Below are 25133 nucleotides of genomic sequence, written 5' to 3' on the forward strand. Positions count from 1 at the left end.
GATATGCCCATTCAAAGTTTGACATTTCAATGGGTTGCTATAGCGCCCCCCTTTGGCCAATTGATGTAATATTGCTTCATTGGCATCCTCCCATGACCCTCTACCACTGTGCCAAATTTCACATGGATTGACCAAGTCAGTGAGGAGAAAAACGTGGAACACACACACAGAGTTTTGGTCATTATATAGTAAGATAAGAAAATTCAATTGAACAGGATTTATTTGCAAGACATTTAACATGTGTTGCCGAAGCACAAATACAATTAAAAGGCAGTGAATACATTTACAACTGATTACACAAATGACAACAGAACAAAATAGGTAAACATATATGGACATACATATATCATATATGTTTACCTATAAACACACATTTTATGTGTTTGTGTGTGAAAACAAAGAAACAGAAGGGAGTAAATAAAAAGCTGACTGAGCTGAGCGGAGATGAACTCCAGCTGTTATGAGTTGTTGTGTAATATATATTTTTTTATGAATCTATCAGAACCATGTTGATGGAGCATCCTGACCCTTAGTTGTGTATGATTGTGTAGAAACAGAATCAAATCATGATGAGCGTCGGGCAAGATTTTAAGTAATGAGGAGCCATGTTTAAAAATTATATATATATTTATTTATTTTTTATGCCTTCACATAGCAATAGCCGTGCCTGCAGGTATTATGTGTGCGGGTTGTCTGTCCGTTCATCCCGTTCTTGTGAAGGTGAGATCTCAAGAACACCTAAATTTGGCTCAAACATCCTCTGGACTCAACAACTGATTGGATTTTGGAGCACTCTGTCACTATGGAGACACGCTGTTGGGACACGTCACAATGTGTCTCATTGTCTCGCTGGAATAAGACGGGACGTCCCTGAAAGAGACGTCGTCTGGATGGCAGCATATGTTGCTCCAAAACCTGTGTGTACCTTTTAGCATTCATGGAGCCTTCACAGGTGTGAAGTTACCCATGATGCACCTGTATACCATCACAGATGCTGGCTTTGAGCTTTGAGCTGGTAACAGTCTGGATGGTCCCGGAGGACAGGACGTCCATGATGGACTGGTCAGACCTGAGAGTCTGAGAGGTCAAAGGTCATTCAGTGATAGTTTTCAGTCTTGCCCCTTACTTGTAGAGATTTCTCCAGATTCTCTGGATCTATTGATGATATTATGGATTGTAGACGGTGGAATCCCCAAATTCCTTGCAGCTGTGCATTGGAAACTTGGTTATTAAACTGTTGGACTGTTCACCCACGCAGTTTTTCACAAAGTGGTGAGCTTCACGCCGTCCTTGCTGGTGAGGGGCAGAGCCTTTTGAGGATGCCCCTTTCAGACCCACTCATGATACATTAAATCTGTTCACCTGTGGAATGTTCCAGGTGATTATTGAGAATTTCACAACTTTCCCAGCCTCTTGTTTCCCCTGTCCCAAACTTTCTGAAGTCAGAATGTGTGTATATTTACAAAAAAACATACAGTTTATCAGTTAGGACGTTTACATGCACGCAGTAGTCGAGCTAAGCTCATAGCTCGGCTAATCAGTCAAGTCGGACCTCTCGTGTTGTCTGAGTTTACATGCAGAAGAGAAGATCGAATTTCTGACCAAGTACGTCTGACTCCGCCTCGATATGCAGCGCTGTGTCCTTTTAATATAGTGCATATTAAACTAGTTCGGGTTCTTTCAGAAGTTTCAGAAACTTTTTAAAATAAATCAGTGTTTCGGGTTTTCTTGCCGTCCATAAGCTTCAAAATGTTTAGCTCCTTTAGCTGTCGGAGCTTGAATGTAGTTTCCTTGTCCGTCCAGAAGTGCATCTTCTTCTCGGTCGCCGCGGTGTTTGTTTGTTTTTCCGGGAGTTACTGCACTGCTGAGACGCCATCAAGCCCGCGAAAGAAAAAGTGGTACATGCGCAGAACGCCAAGTCCGACTCCAGTCAGATTAAGCTGTTTACATGCATTTAAAAGTCCGGTTTCAGCAGGACTAAGCCAATAATTCGATTTTCTCAAGCTGCATGTAAATGTACTGAGTGTGAAGATAAATATCTTGGTCGCTCAGACCCTGTATTGAAGTCAGGGTTAAGCGCAGGTTGTAAACTTTTGAACACATTTGTAGATGTACTGTGGATTTTGTTCCCCATCACCTCCATGAGAAGCACTTTAGGAAGGGATCCCTTCACAGCCAGTATAAACAGGAGGAATGATCACAGCAAGAAAAACTTTCAGTGTTCATATGTGAACATAAGACTGACTCATTTTTCCCTTTTAGCAGTGAGGGGGGGGAAACGCTCTCTTTATTTTGAAACTGTGCTTCTGTACATTGGGTTTGGTGGGTTGGGTAGGTAACATCACAGAGGCTGCTAGCAGGCCTTTAGATCTGAATTCTTTCCCTCTCATGTGATCCGCATCATATGTTTTCTGACGTGACCAACAAATAGCTGAATGGACTTGTATTTTTAGATGTGGTCTGAAAGGCCTGCTCGGCTGAAGGGCTGCAGCGGTGCAGAGCTGGTCTGTCTATTCAGTGATAACTGGAAGGCACATTCCATGACCGAGCTGCCTGAAACTAAACACGTGACGTCTTTTGTCATCATCACTGTGCAGCTATGTGTCTTTAGAACGCTGCTGTCAGTGCTTTATGCTATCAGATCAGTACAGGCTGGAAGAGACAGAAAGAGTCGTCCAGAAATGTCAGGTATGAGCTGTAAGTCCAAACTGTACTGACCAATTTGAGATGAGAATCTCTCTGAACTACAAACAGCACAGAATCAAACTCTCCCTTCTGTTAACATTTACCTGACCTTTATTGGAAGTAGAATACTGAGCTTTTTGGGTGAGTCAACATTTCCAGAGACAGACTGAATGTGTTTCTATGACACAGCCAGGAGGGGGCGGTGTCGCTCTAATGTAGCAGCACACAGTGAGGAACCAGGAGGGTTTCACCAAAGCATGTTGCACTGTTGTGGAGTGAGCTCGTTTAGTTAACATCTCTCAGCATGAGGATAAGTATGTTTAAAGAGTTAGAATACTTCTGTGTGTGTACTTTTGTAGTGGTGTTAATCAGTCCAACTCATAGTAGTGTTTCATAGTTTTTTTAAGGGTTCGAATACCCTCTCGTATCCTATATTATAAGTTTACCTTCATGGATGTAGTGGAACATTCTTTTTTTCAAGGTCAAAAGCAAATCAACATTTTACAGTTGCATGGTCTGGGTGAAATGATGTTGATATTGGAGGGTCTATGCCCACCTTTCCAAATTATTATTATAATATTCTTTTCCTAAGTTTTTGGGGTCAGTCTTTTCAGTAAAACACATTTTAAGAGGATATTCTGATGTATTTTATCTATATTTTGGGTACTTCTACCCAACAAATTATCCACTTACTTCCCTTCCCAAGTGGCAGCTTAGTCACAGAACCTTCAGTGGCAGCAACAGTGAAACCAAAGAATGGAAAAGTCTGATGTGCTGATGTGCATCATGGTTTTCATGGATAAACAAATTTGTATGTGCTAAAAATTGAACAATATCACCTAATCTTACAGACTTTTTTACACCTTGTTGGACACATTTTCCCCACAAGTACAACATGCTAATGTTTTTAGCACAAGCCTATGGCATTTTGCATTGTATAAATTAGCCTAGCAGCTAGCGAAGATTTCCTCGGCACATATGAAACCAGGGACAACAGCAACATTTAACAAAGGTAACGTAACAAACAGGGCTGAAAATTAACGTTTTGGCTCACCAGCCAAGGGGACTGGTAGATGAAAAAATCCACCGGCCAAGCATATTTTTTACCAGCCAAAATAATGAATTGCCTTTTTCTGTCACAAACACATTTGTTTCAGTACTTTTTAATTGAGATAATAAAGTATTATGTTAAATACAAACTTCAAGGAGAGGCCAGAGTGAAATTTGAAGAAAAATTAGTTGATTATAAAGTTTTGAGCTCAAAATTCCATTTGCACTTTGTACTTCAAACACTGTACTTTGACACTTGCTGCGTTCATGGTCACGTATGTTCTCCAGCTTCATCGTATTGTTACCGATGACAAACCAGTTGTTACGGTTTTTTCTTTAGCATATTGCCGACATACATTACAGCTCATTACTGCACCCTCAGCATCGTAGTGTAGCCAGCCGCTTGAAACGCTGTTATCGCCAAACCTCCATTTCTCACAAAACTTTCTTTTTTTCTGTAACGTAACAGCTTCCGCTTTGTCCTCGTCTGTGTTTTTTCATTTTGTCGGTGGTTTACTTCCACCTGGTAAATGTCGCCACATGACGCCTGCAGTGATAGCTTGCTACTAACAGCAGATCATGGATCTAGGCGCGCAATATGCCTACATGCGTGTGTGTCCTCCGAGTAGGCCTACAGGTACCTTGATGCAGCAGGGAGCAATTTAAGTGCAACACACAACAAACAGAGCGCCGGTCTGCTATTAGCCACCGTCAAATAGCTATTATATAATTTATTACATGACTATTTTGGTACAAACATTTACCCGTCAATGTGGCGGATAGCCTTCCGAGATTTAGTCGCCAAATGGAAAATCTACCCACATCTGCCACTTGGCGGATGTTAATTTTCAGCCCTGGTAACAAACTTCAGCTCCATTACAACTCAAAAGGTTCACTGAAAAAAACAACTGTCTAGACAAGTTTTTCAAACAAATCCAACATGCTAACGTCATTAGCACAAGCATATGGCATTTTATGTTGTATACTTTAGCCTAGCAACTAGCGGAGATTTCCTCCTCTTACTTGAAATAAAAGTAAATAAAGACTTTTTTTCCACTGAGGGAAATGGTTTCAGCTTACAGAAATAGACGGGAAGTCTGCGTCGCCACAACGTGTAGTTAAATTTCTGGGGAGGTGCACTTCAGGTCATGGTGTAACCTGACGTGGTAACGGCATGCTGTAGGTATGGCATCGATTTGATGCAGAAGTATAAATCCTGTTTTAACTTTCATTGCTGTCCTCTCCCTGATGCCACCGGGCGTCATTAAACAATAATCGTGACTAGCTACGTATCATGCTGACAGGGAAGGACAGCTATTTTGTTGGTGTTTGACCAAGTTGCCGACCAAGCGCCAGTTTTTGACTACTTTGGTGTGAGACCAGGTTGATTGTAACTGGCGTGCACCAGTGATCTGGCTGTTGCTGATAGTTACTACTAGTGATGGCCAAATGAAGCCTCATGAAGCACTTACTCAACAAAAGGTTGAAGGCACCCTGAATTGACATTCTTTGAGCCTCTCTCTTTAAACCATGAGTGCCATCTAGTGGGCTCAGAAAATAAAGAAAATGCTTCATGAGGCTTCATTTGGCCATCACTAGTTACTACCTGTAAGAACATGCTATTAAATAACCCAAAGGTCTGTGGGATATCGAGAAGAGTTTACTTTTGGACAGGCCTAAATGACTGCTAGTGCTTGGCTTCCTGAGAGCCTGGGAATAACCTGAGTGCTGAGACTTCTGGTCAGGTATAATAAAAACAAATCTACAAAGACTCCTCCAGCAGTAAACTCTCCATACAGCTGAGCTCAGTATCTTTTATTGGAATTCATGAGAAATCCTTCCCCCATGTTTGCTTTATAGAGGCGACACTGCGTTACTTTCACATTCACAGAGTGATTTAATGTTTACTGAAGGCATAGTACAGTTACTACACTGCACACACTGCTGCACAGCTCACAGCTCTCCTCAGTTACAACTGGACACTTTGGTAGGCGAGAAAAGTAAAGTGTACACCCACCCACATACACCCACACACACACAGATGTTATACGCTATTCATAGCCCCAACAAGACGGCTGGATCGATATCACTGCAGTAACAAGCAGGCCACTGAGATCCCCACTGTGTGTGTGTGTGTGTGTGTGTGTGTGTGTGTGTGTGTGTGTTATGGATAAGCCCGTGTTAGGAAGGCATTGTTGATTGAACTTGAGTAAATGCTGTTGTCAGTCTAAATGTCAGACAGCTAATCCTGCTCAGGCTCAGTGAATCCAGCAGCATCAGATTATCTGCTCTGTGTCGACAGGTGATCTGATGTGTATTTCAGGGTCTTCATTCAGTCTCAGCTTAACTTTACTGTTTCTTGTATTTATGCTGAAGTTATGGGTGGGTGACGTGTCAAACATACCTGATGTATCGCAGCTTGTTTCATGTGTGATGTGTAAAATGACTGTATTGTGAACATCATGTAAAAACTGCACGTCGTTTTTTTTAAGCATGAGACTTGTGTCCGTGTTTCTTCCAGTACCTTATTCAGTCTTATTATAACAGTACTTTAACTTCATTGAAACAATACTTTATTTTCAATTTTCAACTTCATCATAAATATATTATGTGAAACAGCCTAAAAATAAATGCATTAAATTAAATAAATCCATTTTATTTTCAAGCCGTATCTTCCAGTCCGAACTGAAATTCAACATAATGATATTAAACTGACTGGAGGTGGCGAGTTTCAGCAGGTGGTGTGAAAGCAGCTTAACAGCAGGTATTACCTAATACGTAAGAATAACTGGGCGTTTCCCATAGTCACTGCCTCCTCTCTGTGGAGCTCACTACCAAACCACACCAGAAAGGCCCTCACCTCTTCACCCAGCTAACCCCCCCTACATGAGTCTGATGTATTATTAACTCACTTTTTATGATGAAACTAACTCATTAGTCAGTGAAGGTAGTTTGATGCAGTGGCTGTTTGTTTAGTGTCTCCAGTAATTCTCTAATGGATATCCAATGCTGCTCTAATGGTTTAGAGGCCATCATTGGGTTCTGTGTAAAAATGCAAAAATGTTCTGGTATAGGATTTTGCATGCCAGTATCGCAGAAGCATAACAGCATGACATGAAACAGCTTTGGCCTGTAGTGTGACATATACCATACATGTCAGCAGCGCTTTTTATGCTTCCGCACCGACGATAGCTGTGGCCAGAGGCATTTCATGTACGTCCCATCCTTGTGAACACGATATTTGAAGAGTGCCTCAAGGGACTTTCTTGAAATTTGGCACAAACAGAAGGGGAGACATTTGGTCAGATACTGAATTGGCGAAGCTAATCCTGAAACTTTGCTGATTGTATAGATCTGTGTGTGAAGCATCCATGTTTTCACTGACATGAATTGAAACTGTAACCCCCAATTTCCACGTGCTCTGTCTGCGCCGCGCTACGCAGTGCCGTGGATCTGGAGCAACTGACGGCGTGTACCCTCGCCTGCTGGATGCGTTTCTGAAGCGCTGCAAGCTCACACGTGGAAACTGCGACATCACACGATAAAAAGCACCATTCACTCCCAAAACTCCTGCAGTTTCACACCAGGTCTTCTCCTTTCGGTTTGTATCCTTGTAGAAAGGATGTGTGGTGTCATACAAAATACTACGGTTTTCCACTTCACCTGTGAGTTACTCCTCGTCCACCTTTCCTCGGACCCTCGCACTGACTGACAACTTGTGCGACAGGATGTGACGTGATTTTTAAAAAAATGAGAGTTTACAATCCGTAGTCCGCGCATCGTGTTGTATTTTGAAATTTACCAGATGCTGTGTGTGTTCTGTTTCCAGTTTGGTGCGATCTGAGCTTCGCGGCTTGACGTGCGATGGACACGCAGTCGCTGAAAAATAGACCTGGCGCGTATCTCCGATGAAGTCGCTGAAAAATAGACCTGGCGCGTATCTCCGATGAAGCGGAGCGCCGTGGCACTTCTGGGACACTCTAGAGATGCTGCGCGGCGCTCACTGTGGAAATGAAGCTATTCACTAGACTGGGAGCGTATCTGCTACACACTGCGCGGCGCAGACGGAGTATGTGGAAATTGGGGGGTAAGAGGTGCTCAGAGGCGTACAACTGCAGTGCAGTAATTCTAGTTAAACAATAACAATGACATCACATGTCAACAATCATTTACTGTCCCTGTTAGATGGCAGCTGATCTCATCTTCTGGTCGGAGGGTAAGGAGCTGCTGGACCTCATTGTTTTCCCTAATTTTTGGACATTTTCAGCCGCTGTTGTTCTTCTTTGAGTTAGCTGCCAACTGCTACCACCTTCTTTTTAAATCCCCTTATACAGAGCTGTTACATTTTCCAGTACCAACTCTGTCCCCCCAAGCCACAATTATACCTTTTATACAGGATGGCGTGGTGGCATATCAGCGTTAAATTCCCACCTGGAAGAGGCAGTGTGAAAGGAGCTATTGACATAATATCACCTTACTTGAATGTGTTAGCAAACAGTTGCATATTTCTACCTCCAGCAGACAAATAGCAACGTTAGCATTCATGTTGACTCATATTTGTATCGGCTTAATGACTGTAAGTCCAATATTGACTCTTCTTTTGGCGTAACATGACAGCTTTTACTTTCCATGCAGTCGTTTGATCCAAACTTGTGTGGTCATGAATTATCTGGTACTTTTCATTCATAGTTTTACAGTATTTGTATCATAGTGTGGGCTTTGTGTTGTTCTGAGGCCCATTTAGGAACAGGCATAACAACTGCTCTCAGGCTCTAAATGCTGTGGTGTGTGGCACTGGTCCACAAACACATTAAATATTTACCATTTGCTCTCACTTTGTCTGGATTTATTTGTCAAATTTAGCACTCCTATCAGAACAAAAGGCTGGCTCAGCAACTAAAGGCTTAATGTGAAGTCAGCTTAACAACATAAATAAATAAATAAGTAATAAATAAATGCTGAAATAATTAAAAAATTGAAATTAAATATTGGGCCATGTCCTCAGCAGGAGAAAAGGCAGTTATTTGGGATCCTTAGTAATACTCCTGCCTTATCTTTACTTTGTGTGAACATCCTTTATGCAGGTTAGAGCAGCGCATATGTTCAGCTGAATGAACCACACTTTGCAGAGCCTTGCAGTCCTGTTCGGTGCTGTTTCTGCACCAGGCAGTGATGTTCCCCGTCAAGACGCTCTCAGTGGTGCAGGAGTAGAAATTCCTCAGTATTTGAGGGGATACCTAGAATTTCTATCGGCGACTAAGGTCAAACATTCTCTGCCTTGCTTTTCTCACCACTGACTCAGTATTCCGCGCCCAGGTCAGGCCCTCAGTGATGTGGACACCAAGGTATTTGAAGCCATCCACCTACTCCACTGAGGACTCGTTGATGTTAAGGGGAGCGTAGTTTCTTGGCTGCTTCTTCCCAAAGTCCAAGATTATCTCCTTAGTTCTGCTGACAGTCAGGAGTACAATGCTGTCCTGACACCAGCTGGTCAGGTCCTCTGCTTCTTTCAGGTAGACCTGTTTATTGTTATCCGTGATCAGGCTAGGGCTGCCACGATTAGTCGACTAATCGATGACTAATCGACTATTAAAATAATCAGTGACTATTTTAGTAGTCGACTAATCGGTTTGAGTCATTTTTCATAGAAAAGTACTATAAAAGTATCCAAAATAATCTTACTGCAGCTTCTTACGTTCAGATGTTGGCAGCTTTACACACTCTCCCATGACAGTGAACTAAAACCCTTNTAACACATTTTTCGATAAAATGATTAGTCGACTAATCGAAGAAATAATCGACAGATTAGTCGACAGTGAAAATAATCGTTAGTGGCAACCCTAGATCAGGCCCACCACAGCCAAACTTGATGGTTGTGTTTAAAGTAGCTACAAGGTTGTGTGTGTACAGGGAGTACAGCAGGTAGCTCAAAACACAGCCTTGGGGTGCTCCAGTGTTAAGGATGAAAGATGGAAGAGGCGTTTCCACCCACTCTCATTACCTGGGGTCTGCCTGTCAGGAAATCAAGGATACACATGCACAGTGTGGTGTTTAATCCCAGATCCTTGAGCTTTGTGACGATCCCAGAAAGACCTGTGGTGTGTCACGGTAGATGACAATTGATGCCGCATCTGGGATGCCTCATGACGTCCCAGCAAAGAGACTAGTGCAGTAGAATTTTTTTATGACATATTCAACAATGTGCGTCCTGATGTTGGCCAACAGGACCACAGAGCGCGCTATTAACACGGCAAAATGAAAGAGGAATGATGATGGAGCTGCTAGGTGGAACTCATGGAAGATGACTGTTGTGTTTCTTCTTTTATTTTAAAGGTTTCTTAACACATTCCGCTTCAGGCGCCATTATCTGTTCACATTCTTGTCCCTGAAGTCAGCCGGTAGCACCTCCTTCCCAACAAAGGTCGTGATTAAAGCAAGCTGTGATTAGTCGGGGAACGGCGGGCAGTCTGTCATGGCTCCTTGCCAAGTCCTGGACAGAATTTCTGATTCTATAATCATCTAGTCCGACACAGTGACGGTTGTTACACAAAAAAACTGTGTAGTCTGAACATGACATTAACCACTCAGCCACAAGAATACCCAGCTCCAGCCAGGGTCGTCATTGTTGGCACTGGAGTGGCCCAGGAATTAGTCCCAGAAACCCCAAAATGAGTTAGCAGTTTAGGGTTTCTCTCGCCTCGAAGTCAGTGTTTTGTTTGTTGTTTTTAGTTATGGATTTTTTGTTGGATGCCTGAAATATGCTCTGTCTTTTTTTTCTATGTCATGAAATACATCAGTAAATACCCAATTCTTGAATATTTAAGGTTTTATGTGTCGGTTGTCATCATGTGAAGATTGTCTTGAGCTTATTTTCTGCAAGAATCTAAAATCCAATGTACAAATCCTGCAAGGTTTTTGAAGAGGGAGCCAGAGCAGGGCTAACTTCCAAATCGGCCTACAAACAAACTTCATCCTTGCAGCACTCTGTATCAGTAGACTAACAACACATTACACTGTATTTTTCACATGTCCACAGATAGAAGTCAGACAGTACTGTGTCTATGACTGTGAATGAACAGAATATTACTACAGCTTTCACTACTCTTGATGTATGGAGCAGTGATATTGTATTTTGAGACTGGGGTGTGTGAGAGTCCTCCGACTTTCCGAGTAGGAAATTTGCCTTTAGGGGGAGTTTCATTTGAAATTTTCAACTGGGAGCTCAGTAATTCCGACTTCCCAGTGCAAATGAAACACACCATCTGTCTGAAAGTTGGCTGTGTTGTACTAGTAGCGGCTAACAAAGCTTTGAGCCTCTAGTCTGCAGCAGAGATGAGCAGCAGGCCACAGAGGTCTGGAAAGCTCACTTCTTTCTGACTCAACACCTCCAGGTTTTTATTTCTTTCCAACTTAAAGTCTTCAAATCCAATCAACATTGACTCAAGTGACATTGCCTGAGGACATGTATCAGACTTCATTAGAGCTGCAACAATTAATCAATTGAAGGAAAAATAATGGCCAGCTATTTTAAGAATTGATTAATTGTTAAAGTAAAATTTCATGCAAAAATGTCAGAAAATGCTGTTTTAGCTCTTAAATATAAAGATGTCCTGCTTTGCTCTGTCATAAGTCATTTTAAACTGAATATCTTTGTTTATAAATGACAAAACAAGATATTTAAAGACCTCTTCTCAGACTTTGACAAACTGTGATGGACATTTTTCACCATTATCTGACATTTTATAGACCAAACAATTAATTGATTGATCTAGAAGATAATCAGCAGATTAATCAGTGATGAAAATAATTAGTTGCAGCTCAAGACTTCACACAGCCCTCTGTGGAGACACTGTAGGCTGTGCACTGATTTTGTCACAGCTGTACTCCCCAGCGTCTGCAATCACATCGATTAGTTCCCCTTTAACTTGAGGCAGAGTCATGACTTTCTGACCAAAACTAGACTTATATTTGACTTTCAATAACAATAACTTTCCATCCCTGATAAAAACACTATCACTGTTAATGCTGGTAAACTGACAGCCACATTTATTTTACTGAACAGATGATGTATTTGTCAGACAGTGATGTTTGCTCTCTGGAAGTGTTCAGTCTTTGTTTGTGTGTTTGACCAGCAGCTGCAGGATGAGGTGGACGCTCTGGCGGATCGTGTGGAGCAGGCCAACAACGCCTTGAAGGGAGACTGGTCCCGCTGGCAGACCAGCATGAGAACTGACCTCAAATCAGCCTTTCTATCCACTGCTGAGAAGAACGTGTTGTACTACGAGAAGGTGAGCTCAAGATTCAGACCACAGAAAATGTGTTATAGATGGAATCACCACAGAACATTAAAATTCTGCTCTAAAACTTAGAATAAATAGTTGAGAGTACACAAGGGTTCATAAAGCCAGCAGTCTATTGATTTAGCATACAATAGCTATTAAGATGGACTTAATTTGGAGACAGTTTGTGTGAATGGTAACAGGACAGAGATTGACATCAGTATCAGTGTGAGAAGACTGCGAGCTACAGGTAGGGCTGATTGAATAATTTCAGTCGACAGTACGTTTAGGTGACATTAGGTTAAATGGATTTATTGAGTTACGTTGTAATTACAAGCCAAACACTGTTCATCTGTGTCTTTTTAACCTGTTGTTGCTGCTGAGTCAGTTTGACATCCTGGATATATCCTTCAAACAAAGACTGTAGACCCCTCTGTCTGCTGCTCTTTCTTTGAAATTGCTTTTTCGTTTTTCCAAAAATGTGATAATGTTTCTTCAGGGAGTGCAGTTAGTTACAATGTGGGCTCCATGCTAACTCTGATAGCTTAACGGACCATCACAAAAGGCTGCGGCAGTGGTGCCTTTGACATTGCTGACTATTCTATACTACTAGACAGACGCTCTAGCATGGTCTTAGATTGGTTCAGGTTCTGTCTGCAAAATAGGAATTATTTTGTCTCCACTGGCAACTACAGATCTAAGTGTGCAATTGTGACCAGTGGAGTACCTCAAGGTTCAATTCAAGGCCCTCTCCTATTCAACCTTATGCTCCTACTCAGCCGAATTACGCATAAGAACAATATCGCTTACCACAGCTATGCAGATGATACTCAACTACACATAGCTCTGTCAACAAGTGACTATGCTCTTATTGACTCACTTCATCTGTGCGTTGAGCAAATGAACAAGTGGATGTGCCAGAATATATTCCGACTAAACAAAGACAAAACTGAGATGACTGTCATTGGGGCTAAAGAATAAAGGCTTTAAGTTGGTGTACATCTCGACTCCCTTTCTTTAGCGCCTAAAAATCAAGTCACACTATGAGTTTTGAAATTAAATAATCCCCCTTAAATTATCGGTCTCGGTCACTGAACAGTTTTTTAATATTTCCAGGTCGTAGGTTATTTCTTGCTTTAAAATTATTTGTGCAGTTGGAAATCCACAAGATCAGAAATGTTTAGTAACTTTGACTGTAAGAATAATGAGTTGGTGTGATCTGGATATCCCAGCGTTATGAATTATCCCTATTGCTCTTTTTTGGAGAATAGACAGTGAATTTAGTGAACTTTTGTAATTGTTGGCCCAAACCTCTGCACTGTTATTTAAATATGGTAAGACTGGTGAACAGTAGAGGATGTGTAGTGATTTGTGGTCCAGAACCTGCTTCGCTTTGTTTAAAACTGAAATGCTTCTTCTTGCATGTTTATTTGTACATGTTGATGTGATTTCCAGCTGATTTTCTCATTTATAATCACCAAAAGAAATCTGACTTCATGCACTCTCTCAGTGTTTAACCATCCACCTGAGTCTGTATTTGTGTGTTCCTCCCACAGCTACCAAATAACATTTGTTTCGTTCAAGTGCAATGTTTCTATCAAAGCAAATTTTTAACGTTTTTCTACAGATATCCTCCAGTAGTTGAGGGAAATTCTGTCAAGAACAGAAAATAGGTTAGCATGTAAAATTACATAATATCAAGAATATAGTTAGAGCAAAAATACCCTGAAATATTGTGATATCATTTTAGGGCCACATTGCCCATCCCTAAATATAAAATGTGATAAAGCTCAGTAAAATTTTCTCAGTTATTCAGCATATATGTTACCACGCATACTTTTTCTAACCTGTATGTGCTCAGTGAAGGAAAAAACAACTGTAGGCTTTGATAGTGTGTTATGCTGGTGTGTGCTGAAGGAAAAGCAGCAGTGCTCTGTGCACAGCCTGTGGTAACAACACTGAAAGTTTGGGCTAGTTAGAAAAAGTAGTTTTACATTTTGGTTGACCACTGAGATCCCTCAGCCTCCTGACAGAATATGTGCTTCAGCAGCTGGCAGAAATATGAGGACAGACACTTGCTCCATTGGCTGCGAGTAAGGAAATGTTTCCACTAACTCACCAAATTAGTCATTTGTTTGTTAAATGGCTCAATTAACTAAACCCATTTTTGTGTGCAAGGACTGCCGGCTAAAGGTGAATGCAGAGTACTGGCATGGCTGTTGAACTGGTAAAGAAGCCTCTGCAGTTCAACTCAGCCTGGATGTAATTTACTATATTTCTCTGTTATTAGTCTTTTGGTCTGAACGCTGACATCTAGCACTGTGAGTACTCAGCACAAAATGATGGAACAGAAACCTAGCTGGTTTCATGTGTTTTCGGATGGATTTAACCTGAGAGAAGAGAATGGAGATATTGATAGACGCGAGTAGGAGAGTGAAACACAGAAAAACATTAGAGGAGACAATCCTATATCCAGATGAATGAGCAGGAAGCCCAGCAGAGCCGGCGAGGAATTAGACGTTATAAAAGAACAATAGAGGTGGTTGGAAGGAGAGAGCATCACAGCAGGAGGAGGATGATACGATGAAGCTGTTACGGTAACAATCATTTACTCTCTTATAGGTTTTGTTAGTCATGCTGTAGTCTAAGCATGCAGTGAAGACAGAAATATGCTTCGGCTTGCCTTGGATGTATTTTGGTCCTGGAGGCTGGAGCTCTGCCAGCAGAGGGTAGTGGTGCTTTGCATTTATTCTTCCTCAAACTTGAGTCTTGAAAGAGTTGTCAGCTCTGACACTGATTTTCCTGTGGAAGCTGTTTGAGGCCTTTAAAAGTCTGCTGATTATCAAAAACACTAATTAGAAGTGTTAATGTGTCACAGTTTGCCAGAGCCCAAAGTGACATGTTTAAATGTCTTCTTTTGTCCGACCAACAGTCCAAAACCCAAAAACGTTCAGGACAAGAAAACAAACACTAATTATGAGATGTGAATTTAGTCATTGTTGCTGGAATATTTAATCGATTTAAACGACTACAGACACCAAAATTTAAGATGAACACTTGGAACTTGAACAACCGACTTACCAAGCTGAATTTGTGAAACTGAAATTGCAAAAGTCAGGTCTGTTTTTCTTGGTTTGGTCTGAGCTCTGTCATTCTAAGAGGGGAAACGTTAGTGTTCCAGCCAGTGACATTTTAAGGCCCTGACACACCAAGCCGACGGTCGGCCGTCGACCAAAGTCGGGCCGTCGGTGAGCGTCTGTCGCCCTAGTTTTTGCAGTGTGTCCCGCACCGTCGGCACTTCGGCATCGGCATCTTTTCGGCCGATTGAGCATGTTGAATCGGCAGTGGAGCTTCTCAGTGAGAGAGATCACTCTGATTGGCTGTTCAGGTTTTATTTTCTCGCCCCTGTAGCGAGTGAATCTGCCTGTAGTGAAACCGGGGCTAACCGGTGCTTCCTCCTCAGGCTCCACTTCACTCAGCTGCCCCACAGACCCGCTGCTTCTTCACACTTTAACCTGAATAACAAACCGGAGCTAGCTGGGAGCGGCTAGCGGAGCGTTAGCCGCAGCATGACCGGAGGGAAGCACAGCCAGTTAGCCTCCGCTAGTCTCTGAGCTAGCCCCGGCTCTCCGTTTGGATCCAACCGGAGCACCGAGCCCTGGTTTGTTATTCAGGTTAAAGTGGGAAGAAGCAGCGGGTTTATCGGGCAGCTGAGTGAAGTGGAGCCTGAGGAGGAAACACCGGGACCGTCTGGATGTAATAGTCCGTGGAGGTGCTGCGGTGCTCGGCTGCACAGATAGGAAACCCCTCGGCTGACAGGATGTACCACTCTCTCACTCCGCTCTCTCTCACGCAGGCGCAGAACGTACGTGCTACTTGGCCGTCGGATGTAGTCCGTGTAGTGTGTTCAAATGCAACTGACACAGGGCGACGTGAGGCGACGTGGACGACGCAACAGTTGGCTTTCATCGCCGCTAGTTCTTTGATGTCGGTTAGGTGTAGACCAGTAGTTCCCAACTGGTCCACCCACGTGACCCAATTTTGGACCACGACCCAGTGATTTCGACAACTGTGAGCCTTCATAAAGAAACAGTTTTCCCAGTTTGCTGTGGAGGAGGTTAACTGGCCTGCACGGTGATCTGACCTAAACCCCAGTTAACAGCGGATACGTCCAGGGCTAAAAAGTTAAGCCAACACAAAAGTGTCAAAGACTGCAGTTACTCAAATGGCCACTTGAGACTGGCTTCAGAAACCAGTCAACCCCCACAGACCCCCGTGTTCAAATACACAACTTTACAGCAGAAACATGTTTTCACCCTGGTACAAAAATTGGTTTTGGTCTAAAAGACCCTTTAAGGAGTCGAAATTTTTTCTGGTAAGTACATTTAGTTTTAATTGTGAAAAATAAGGAAAATTAGCGTTATCATAATTAACCATAAATGCACCGTGCTAACCTAGCTAGCAGCTAGCATTAGGGCTGTCTCCACCCCCTTGTCCAGATGTGGTCACTTCTGGCTTCAAAGATCCAAGATGGCGACGGCCAAAATGCCAAACTCAAGGCTTTAAAATGGGAGTCCACAAACCAGTGGCTGACTGACATCATTATTTTTATACAGTGTATGGGAGGAACTCTATGGCTGGAGTGTTTAAATCTCCATGTAGTTTTGTCCATGTCATGTAAAACAGGCATGTTTTGTATCTACTTCAAAACTACGAGAGGCCAAAATAATATTTGTCGGTGTTCTTAAAAAGCAGTATTTTCATTCAGTCAGCCTCTTGTTTCACAGTTTGTAATGCTGGTAACACATCAGAAGAGAGTGGTGTTTGGGTAGACTTAATAATAACAGTGTGTGTGTGTGTGTGTGTGTGTATGTGTGTGTGTGTGTGTGTGTGTGTGTGTGTCCTTGTCATATTCGGGTGTTCTCTCCGGTGTCTCTGTCTGCAGGGGCGGGCCGTCTCTCCTGGCCTCTCCCTGCAGCTATTCTGACAAAAACACTCATCACCAAGCACAGTGGCCCCCGGCAAGCAAATGTAACACAACAAATGAGTACTGGTGTGTGTGCACATGTTTGACTGTGTGTGCGGGAAAACGTGTGTGCAGAGGCAGCCAAAGGGTACTCGGGGTCTGCATGTGGAATCATTTCAACACAGCCAGTGAAACTGTTTGTTAGAAACTGAGCTTTAAAACATTGATTTTTGTGTGATCTGTGGATCGGGCCACGGACGTGCACAACAATGCAGACACATGAGGCTGCTCTCTGCATATTTATGAGTTATACCACACATAAATTTAGCTCTTACCTCTGAATATTTCAAAAATGAAATATTAATGATTCTCTAAGGTTCTTCGTTTGAGCATTCGGAAGTTAAGAACAGATCTGTGTGTATTAATGCTGCATGAATGGTTCCCCATTTTGATGAATAACATCATAATAATAATGGAAAATAAACTGAACAACTATTTCAAAGCATTCAACCACAACAGTGCTCGGAGCGGCAGTCTGTGTGGAAGTTGAGCAGAAGAAGCTTTGGATTTCTCCACATGTTAAAGCAGTGTGCACCGAGCTGTAGCACAATAAACACTCAATTTATCGTGACTTTTTGATTTCTGTTCAATGTGTTGAGCACCCTACCATAAATTAGGCTTCGCACATGTGATTTTCATACCATGGCGTTTCAAAATGTCTTCTGCAAATAAACAAAAAAGCCAAATGATACTTTATAGAGTTGCTTTGGAGACGGTGTTAGCAAACAGTTGCCTATTTAAACAACCAGTAGTTACAGAACATGATTATCTGTTATGCCAGCTGGCACCAGCCGTCAGTGTGACTTCAGAAAGACGTTGGCCTCTTATGGCTGACAGACATTATATTTTGGTTGGAATAAAAATCAGGTTGATGGTATTTTAAATGGCCGACGAGGTTAGAATCTAATGTTGTGTGGATATTTTGCAGACGTTGGGTTTTGTCCTCTGCACTTCACCACTAAGCACCGTTACTCTACATTAGGGCTGTCAAAATAGCTCAAAAATGACGTTCAAATATTCCTTCTAAAAATAACTCATAGGTTCGAACCATTCGAATTTTTTTTTTTCGCATTATGTCCACAAGAGGGCAAACTAATACAAGGAAACATAACTACCTGTAGGTATTTTTATTTCAACATAAACGTCTTTAAAACATTTACATACCTACACATTAAAACACATAAAACAATTATCTATAACATTACGTTATAAACAACCACGGACCTCTCGCTCGCCCCCCCCCTCTCTGACCCATGGCCACACCGCCCATGTTAACCGATTGTGTCATCCACACCGGCTGCGCCGCGCCGCGCAGCTCCGTTTCGGCGTCTGGTCTATTTTCTGCGCGAGCTGCAAGCAGCTGGGAGCAGAACCTCTTGTCGACCAGCAGCACTTCCGCGGGCGGTGTGGCCCTGGTGTTTATGCAGTGCGTTCAGTGCAGCGGCCCAGGCCAACGCACACTCGTAAAGAGGACAGCTGCGGTGGTGTTTTTTTTTTCTCCACAATCGAATATCAATTTACACATTCGAAGGTCCAATTTTTTTTCAAATTCGAATTTAGAATATTCGTTGACAGCCCTACTCTACATCAAGATGACGTTGGCGTGAGACGTTTGGAAGACGTTTGATTTGTTACTGAACAACACAACTACAATCTAACAACATATAAACATAATCTGTCATCAGTATTCTACATCAGTTGATGGTGGTATTAGTCATTCTGACATTGACTTTTGGTCACCCGACGTCACTAAATTCATCCAAATGTCAGTGTCCAGTGATGTTGGTGTCCAGCTGGGATTCTAAGTCGTGTTTGTGTCAACATTCACTCTGGTTTAGCTCTGCTTTTGGTCTCCACCAACTCCCGAGGGAAATATCTGTCTCTTTAGCTGCTAAATGCTCCAGTATGTTGACCAGCTGGTCTCTAACTGTGTCTGTGTGCTGTTTGCTGCTGAGCAGGTAGTGCTCAGTGGGTTTATCAGAGCTGCCCGCGGCTGCAGGGGCCGAGGTTGATGAGAGCACTGAGACTGAACCAAAGCAGCAAATGTGCCTTATAGCCAAAACGAGATAAGAAATTGTTTCAGTTTATGGTTGCATTGTGTGCACAGTTGCATGCTTAATGAAATATGTTGTGTGGTTGAACTCACAGTGGCCAGCTGTATTGGCAGAGCGCCTTGGTGCTGGTCCTGTTTGCCATTTGTTCCTCTGTGTGTATGTCCATGTGTGTGTGTGTGTGTGTGTGTGTGAGTAGTAAATTCGATACTCAATGATTCCTGATAAGCTGACAGCTTCTTGGAAACCAGAGTCTCGTCTCTCTAAGTCTGTCACTCCCCTTGTTTCTGCCAACCAGCGCAGACTGTTAATCAATCCAGCCTTTAAAGACAGAGAAAAAACAACAAAGTAAAAACACAAAGTACAGAGTGTATATCGATGGCAGATAAAATCCATCACCCATTTTTGTACAGCCGCAGAGCTGCGCTGGGATTCTGATGAAGCCGCTCTGAGAGACAAGTTTGTTTTGATGCAAACAAAACAACTTGGGGCTAGGTGGACGCAGAGACTGTTCTATGACTCAGATTATTAGATGTTTGTACTTCCAAGTCAGTAAATCAATTTGACACAGCTCAGCCACTCACTTGTAGAGAACACAGTGCTAACAAGACATTTATTAAGCAGCAGTGGCCTCTCCAGGAGAACTGCTCTGCCACTGGGAACAGACAGAAACTCCATTACAGTAATTCATGTGTAGGTGATAACCTCTCAGCAGTTAATGGTAATAGGCAAGCAACTTTCCCTGCTTTGGCGATGCCTTTATAAAGGCTATATGAAGTCTATGTAAAGCCTGAGTGAAATTAAATATTAGACACACAGAGCACTCCACCTTCTTTTACTTTTTTTTTTTTTTAAACAAACACCCACCAGGGGTAAAAGTGCACGGCTAAAGTTAGTTTGCAGGCTAGATAGCTAATGAGCTCCTCAGGCGTAGCTCATGTCAACATCAGCCTGTTTAGATGGTTAGGTCCTAACCCCCCTCCCACACGCATGGACTCAAACTCTTAAGGCACAGCAGAATGCCATTCATTGTAAATGGGATCTCCAGACAACATTTTGGCCCCACCCTCTGTAACTCGAGTCCATGTCATTGGTCCGACATCCCATTAGTCCGACGGTCCGCGGTGCTGAACGGCTCCTGGCGGGCGTATTTCTGCCTTGATGGTGCACCGCGACCGGCTCTGGGTCAGCTGGGAAAGGCTTGAGGTGAAGCNCCAACATCAAAATACCAGCGGCGACAAATAGGCATGTGCCGGTTACCAGCGTCACGGTTTACCACAGTAAAAGAATGTCACAGTGTCACTAACCGCCCATTTTCCGTTCCGACGGTAAAGGCCAACGGTGTAACCTATGCTACGTTTCATAAATGGGAACTTCAGGAACTCAAAACTCAGAAATAACTCTGTGCCAGTCGTACATTTTAACTGGCACACACTCTGAAATCATGCATGTGCAGCTGCTGCAGTCAGCACAATTACTGGGGGGCAGCCTCAGTCAGTACGTCAGTAATCAGTGTAAATCCACTCACGTGCAAACTACAAACATGGCTGGAGGAAGCGAAGCTGAAGTTTTCCCACCGCCGAAAAGGACGAAGTTGGTGGTGTGGGACCATTTAGGTTATCAGAAGAACCCCCAGAGCCAAGGCAAAGACCCGCTCCCCCCGTGCTGGGCTCCAGTTCCCAGTCGGCCGTGTTCACAGGCTGCTGCGCAAAGGAAACTATGCGGAGCGTGTCAGTGCCGGTGCCCCCGTCTACCTGGCGGCTGTGCTGGAGTATCTGACCGCTGAGATCCTGGAGTTGGCTGGAAACGCTGCCCGTGACAACAAGAAGACCCGTATCATCCCCCGTCACCAGCAGCTGGCTGTCAGCAATGACGAGGAGCTCAACAAGCTGCTGGGCGGAGTCACCATCATGAAGTTAAGAAACAGCTCTATTACTTTTAATGGGTCTATATTACACATTTAAACAACTGGTGTGATGATGCGTTGCACTGACAGGAGATGCCTGGTACGTGCTGTCGCTCATGAACGGTCAAACGAATATTAGCCTACCGTTTTAAAGTGTAGAGCACAACGCCTGTTTTATTATTATTATTATTATTATTACCGCGTTAATACTGATTACCGTGGTATTTTTGCCCACAGTTATTATACTGTCAAAATCTCATACTGGCACATGCCTAGTGACAAAGCAGACTGTTGTGTCACCTCATGTCACCTGCTTCTCAGCTAAAAAGTTGCACATGAACGCACCACAAAGTTCTGCGCTTGCGTGAGAGTAAACAGCTCTCTGTCGTTCTCTTCATACGTCCATGCTCCACACCAGCAGGCGCCGGTAGTCTGTAATCGCAATCAAAAGAAGAAACCTGAAGGCCGTCATGATGCTAGTTGAGTTGAAAGAACAGAGCACAAACCAATGACACAAACCATCAGGAAACGTTTCTGCTAAAGAGCTCACTGGATAAAGAACAATACTCTGACCTTACGTAACAAGGTTGTACATGCGTCTGCCCTTACGTACATACCTATGTCCGTCCATCACATCCTTGTGAACACGATTTCTCAAAAACACCTCAATTTCTTTAAATTTGGCACAAACGTTCACTTCACTTTTTTGGTCATAACTCAAGAATTTGTAAGATAATTCTGACCAAACTTGACACAAATGTCTAACAGGACAAAATAATGAAGGTCAAAAGGTCAAAGGTCAGCTTGACTGTGACATCATCATGTTTTAACGTCATATCTCAGGAACAGAAGGGGAGACATTTGGTCAGATACTGAATTGGTGACTCTAATCTTGAAACTGTGCTGATTGTATAGATCTTCTGTGTGTGAAGCATCCATGTTTTCACTGACATGGATGGAGACTGTCAGAGACACTGGACTGGTGGGCGGAGTCATACAACCACAGGGTGGACTGGTGGGCGGAGTCATACAACCACAGGCAGTAATTCTAGTTTAGATTTCAACCAAGAAACTGCTGCTCACGATGCAAGACTTAACGAGTCAACTCATGGAGTGTGTGGATTCCAAGGTCTGGATCCAAGCAAGAAAGCCATACCTCCTGAGGCCTTGTGGTTCTACTGGACATGCATTTGGTGTGAATGTAGGTAAATCAGAGCCGTGCTAAAACAGGAAATGCCTGCTCAGCCAAGCGTTTGTTGAAACACATTCTACTGAAGTATAAGATCGGCGTATGGAGGATGTTTTCACACCTTGTTCAAAGCAGGGTTTTACCAGATTAAGGCACTGAATAGACTCTTCTTTGATGCGGAGTTCAGCTATTTTCAGTGAGAGAATCCATTACTGTGGTATAATGCCATTGTGAGCAACCTAAAATGGATGCTGTTTTTCCAAATCTTTGGTGAGTACATCTTGTCATGATTTCAAATTTCAAGCTCTACTTGGACAGGATTTATTTGTGTATGGTTGGTAGGATGTTTTTAATAAAGCATGTTCAGTGATTTCAATCCCATCCGGAGCACGTGAGTGTGTAGGATTTTCCGCCCCCTTCCCCCAGTATTAATTACAGCCCCAAATACCTGCTGTGTTTTGGCACACTTGTGGGTCCTCTGAGGATTTATTCCATCTGGATAATACCTGGTGTTTCCAAATGTATTCAGAAGTTTTGCATATGAAAAGCTGCAAGGCCTTTTATTGAGTTAAATCAATTTTATACTTAGTTTGAGTTGTGTAGGGTGTAAAAGAAAAAAGTTTCAAAGACTTTTAATAACCTGATGGGTATACATTTCCACTATACATTTCTTAGGAACCTGGACTCTGTCTTGACTCGGTTTTGCCCTAAGTCTAGGTCATGACTAAATCTCTGTTTAGCTGATCTTGACTACAGCACTGTGAAAAACACAGAATCTTTAAAAGCCACATTAGAGGTTGTCAGTGTGGATATAACATTCTGTCACGAAATATGTCGTTTTAAATCCTAAATTTTGTGCACAGTATATTAAAAGTTGGTACATTTTCTGGAAATTCAATTGAGAAAATGTTTAAATAAAATATTAGCCAGTCGCTAATCCACTTAATTGGATACCTGACAAATCAAAAGTCCATTCATGGTGTTGATGCAGGGTCACAGGGGGCAGGAGTCTGTCTGTTTGGGTCAGGGGGTTAAGGTCACCAGTCCATTACAGGACTAAAGCTTTCCATTTCCACATAGAAAGAAGGGTGCACATACCTTTTAATTGTGTCATCTGCCCATGCTCGAGGGTCTGTGTATATGACTGCACACACAGTACATGTCATCTGCACAGTATGAATATGTCTGACATGCAACTGTGCCGACCACTGAGTTACTGTGCTGCAAAAATCCTGTGAATTCAATATCGCCATAAACGGTCCTGCTTATTCATTTGCAATCTAGCTCCAGTGATATATATCCTATGGGAGAATTCATCCATCCATCTTCATCCGCTTACCTGGGACAAGGTCGTGGGGGCAGCAGGTTGAGCAAAGTACTCCGGACATCCCTCTCCCCCGTTATGCTTTCCAGCTTCTTCTGGGGGATCCTGAGGTGTTCCCAGACCAGATGAGATATAGTCAGGATGCTGTTACCTGATCCTGTCTGGTACAGCAGCCGCATTACTGCAGATGCTGCACCACAATGGTAGTCCATCTCACGCTCCATTTTAACCCTAACTTGTGACCAAGACCTTGAGATACTTCAGCTGGGGCCGTAACCTGTAACCCACTATTTTCCGTCAAAGTACCATGGCTTCAGATTTGGAGATGCTGTCTTTATCCTGACCGCTTCACACTCGGCTGCACATTGCATGTTGGAGGTCATGGTGTGATGACATATTGAGGACCGGATGGCTCGTAGCGGCAACTCCGACACCTTGTTATCCAGCAGTATCCACCGCAGACACACATATACAAGTGTTTATATTCAATGCGACAATTTCTCAGGTTACCTTCAATGTGTGTGGCAAATAAGCGTCTGTGAATCTGATTAGAAATCATAAAAAAAAAAGATGCAGCTCGAAACTCAAGAACCTGTCGGGGCCAATCATCATGCTTCTGAGTAATTCAGTGAAAGCAGTCTGTACATGCATGGGAATGCTGTTTAATTGCACCAGTTTACCAAAATGACAACAAATATGGGCCAAAACATGAGGCTCAGGTTGTAGCCTACAGCTAACTCACTGTGGCAACATTATGCTTCTTGTTTATGGCTCTCAAAGCATTATGGGAACTGTTAAATTTGGGGAAATTACAGGAATGGAGCAATTGTCTGAGGAGGGCCCTGCAGTAATAGGCCACCCTCTTACAGCCCAATTAATAAGTAGAGAGCTGAAGAAAATGAAGACTATGTCCTTCAGGTGCCATCCAAAAGTATGAGTCTAGTTACCAACGAGCATGGTTAATATTCTCTCACCCACGCCTCAATTAAGAATGTTCTTCCTGCCCAAATGGGGCTTTAGACTGCTTTATTAAAACAGCTGATAACACACCAAATTGATTTCTTCTCATTTAGCAGACGTCTTGAAAAGAGCTGAACCCACTGAACTCTCACAGCAAACCAGTCTTGGTGAATTTAAACGCATTCAACCATTTTATCCTCCTGACATTCCTCAGCACACAGTGAACAAACAATGACTCTCTGCTGAGAGTGATCCCAAAGGATGAGATCGCTCCCTGCTATGTGCTGATATTGTTATTCAGGTGCAGGTGTGGGCTAGCTTAGCCACGGGGCCCGTGAATGATTTATTGGAGTGGAGCACAGAACGGCGGCCTGTGAGGATCTAATAAGACACCTGCACCTGGGAGGGTTTAATACCACCTAGGTGGAGTGTAGAGGACAACTGGGAAATAGAGAGGGAGGATGAATGAGGGCAGCTGGACGGATCGAGGAAAATAGCAATGAGAGGGAAGAAGGAGACATTAGGAGCACAAAGAAGGCAGAGTGGGTGAGGAGTGTTAGGAGGGGTGGTGGAGACTTAAAGGGACAGCAGTGTTAACTTTGGCAGCTAGCTTAGATTTAGTCTACATTGAAAATCGTAAGTGCTACATCGTAGGCAACTGGA

General features: G+C 43.0%; 2 protein-coding genes across 3 annotated transcripts in view; both read left to right on the forward strand.

Annotated features, from left to right (window-relative positions):
• The window catches only part of snx7 (sorting nexin 7), a 62685-nt gene that overhangs the window by 20109 nt on the left and 17443 nt on the right, over positions 1-25133 (forward strand). The window contains exon 8 of one of the 2 annotated variants that reach the window (XM_050056084.1): positions 11868-12023. In XM_050056084.1, the coding sequence (XP_049912041.1) occupies positions 11868-12023 (156 nt within the window). The remainder of the gene's footprint in view (positions 1-11867; positions 12024-25133) is intronic. The other variant, XM_050056086.1, reaches the window with a different exon arrangement.
• Positions 14227-21055, forward strand: LOC126398133 (histone H2A-beta, sperm-like). Its single transcript, XM_050057355.1, has 2 exons — positions 14227-14241; positions 20708-21055. Exons 1-2 carry the CDS (start codon positions 14227-14229, stop codon positions 21053-21055), a joined length of 363 nt encoding a protein of 120 aa, XP_049913312.1.

This window comes from Epinephelus moara, chromosome 11 (assembly GCF_006386435.1).
Source record: "Epinephelus moara isolate mb chromosome 11, YSFRI_EMoa_1.0, whole genome shotgun sequence".
NCBI classification, from domain to species: Eukaryota; Metazoa; Chordata; class Actinopteri; order Perciformes; family Serranidae; genus Epinephelus; species Epinephelus moara.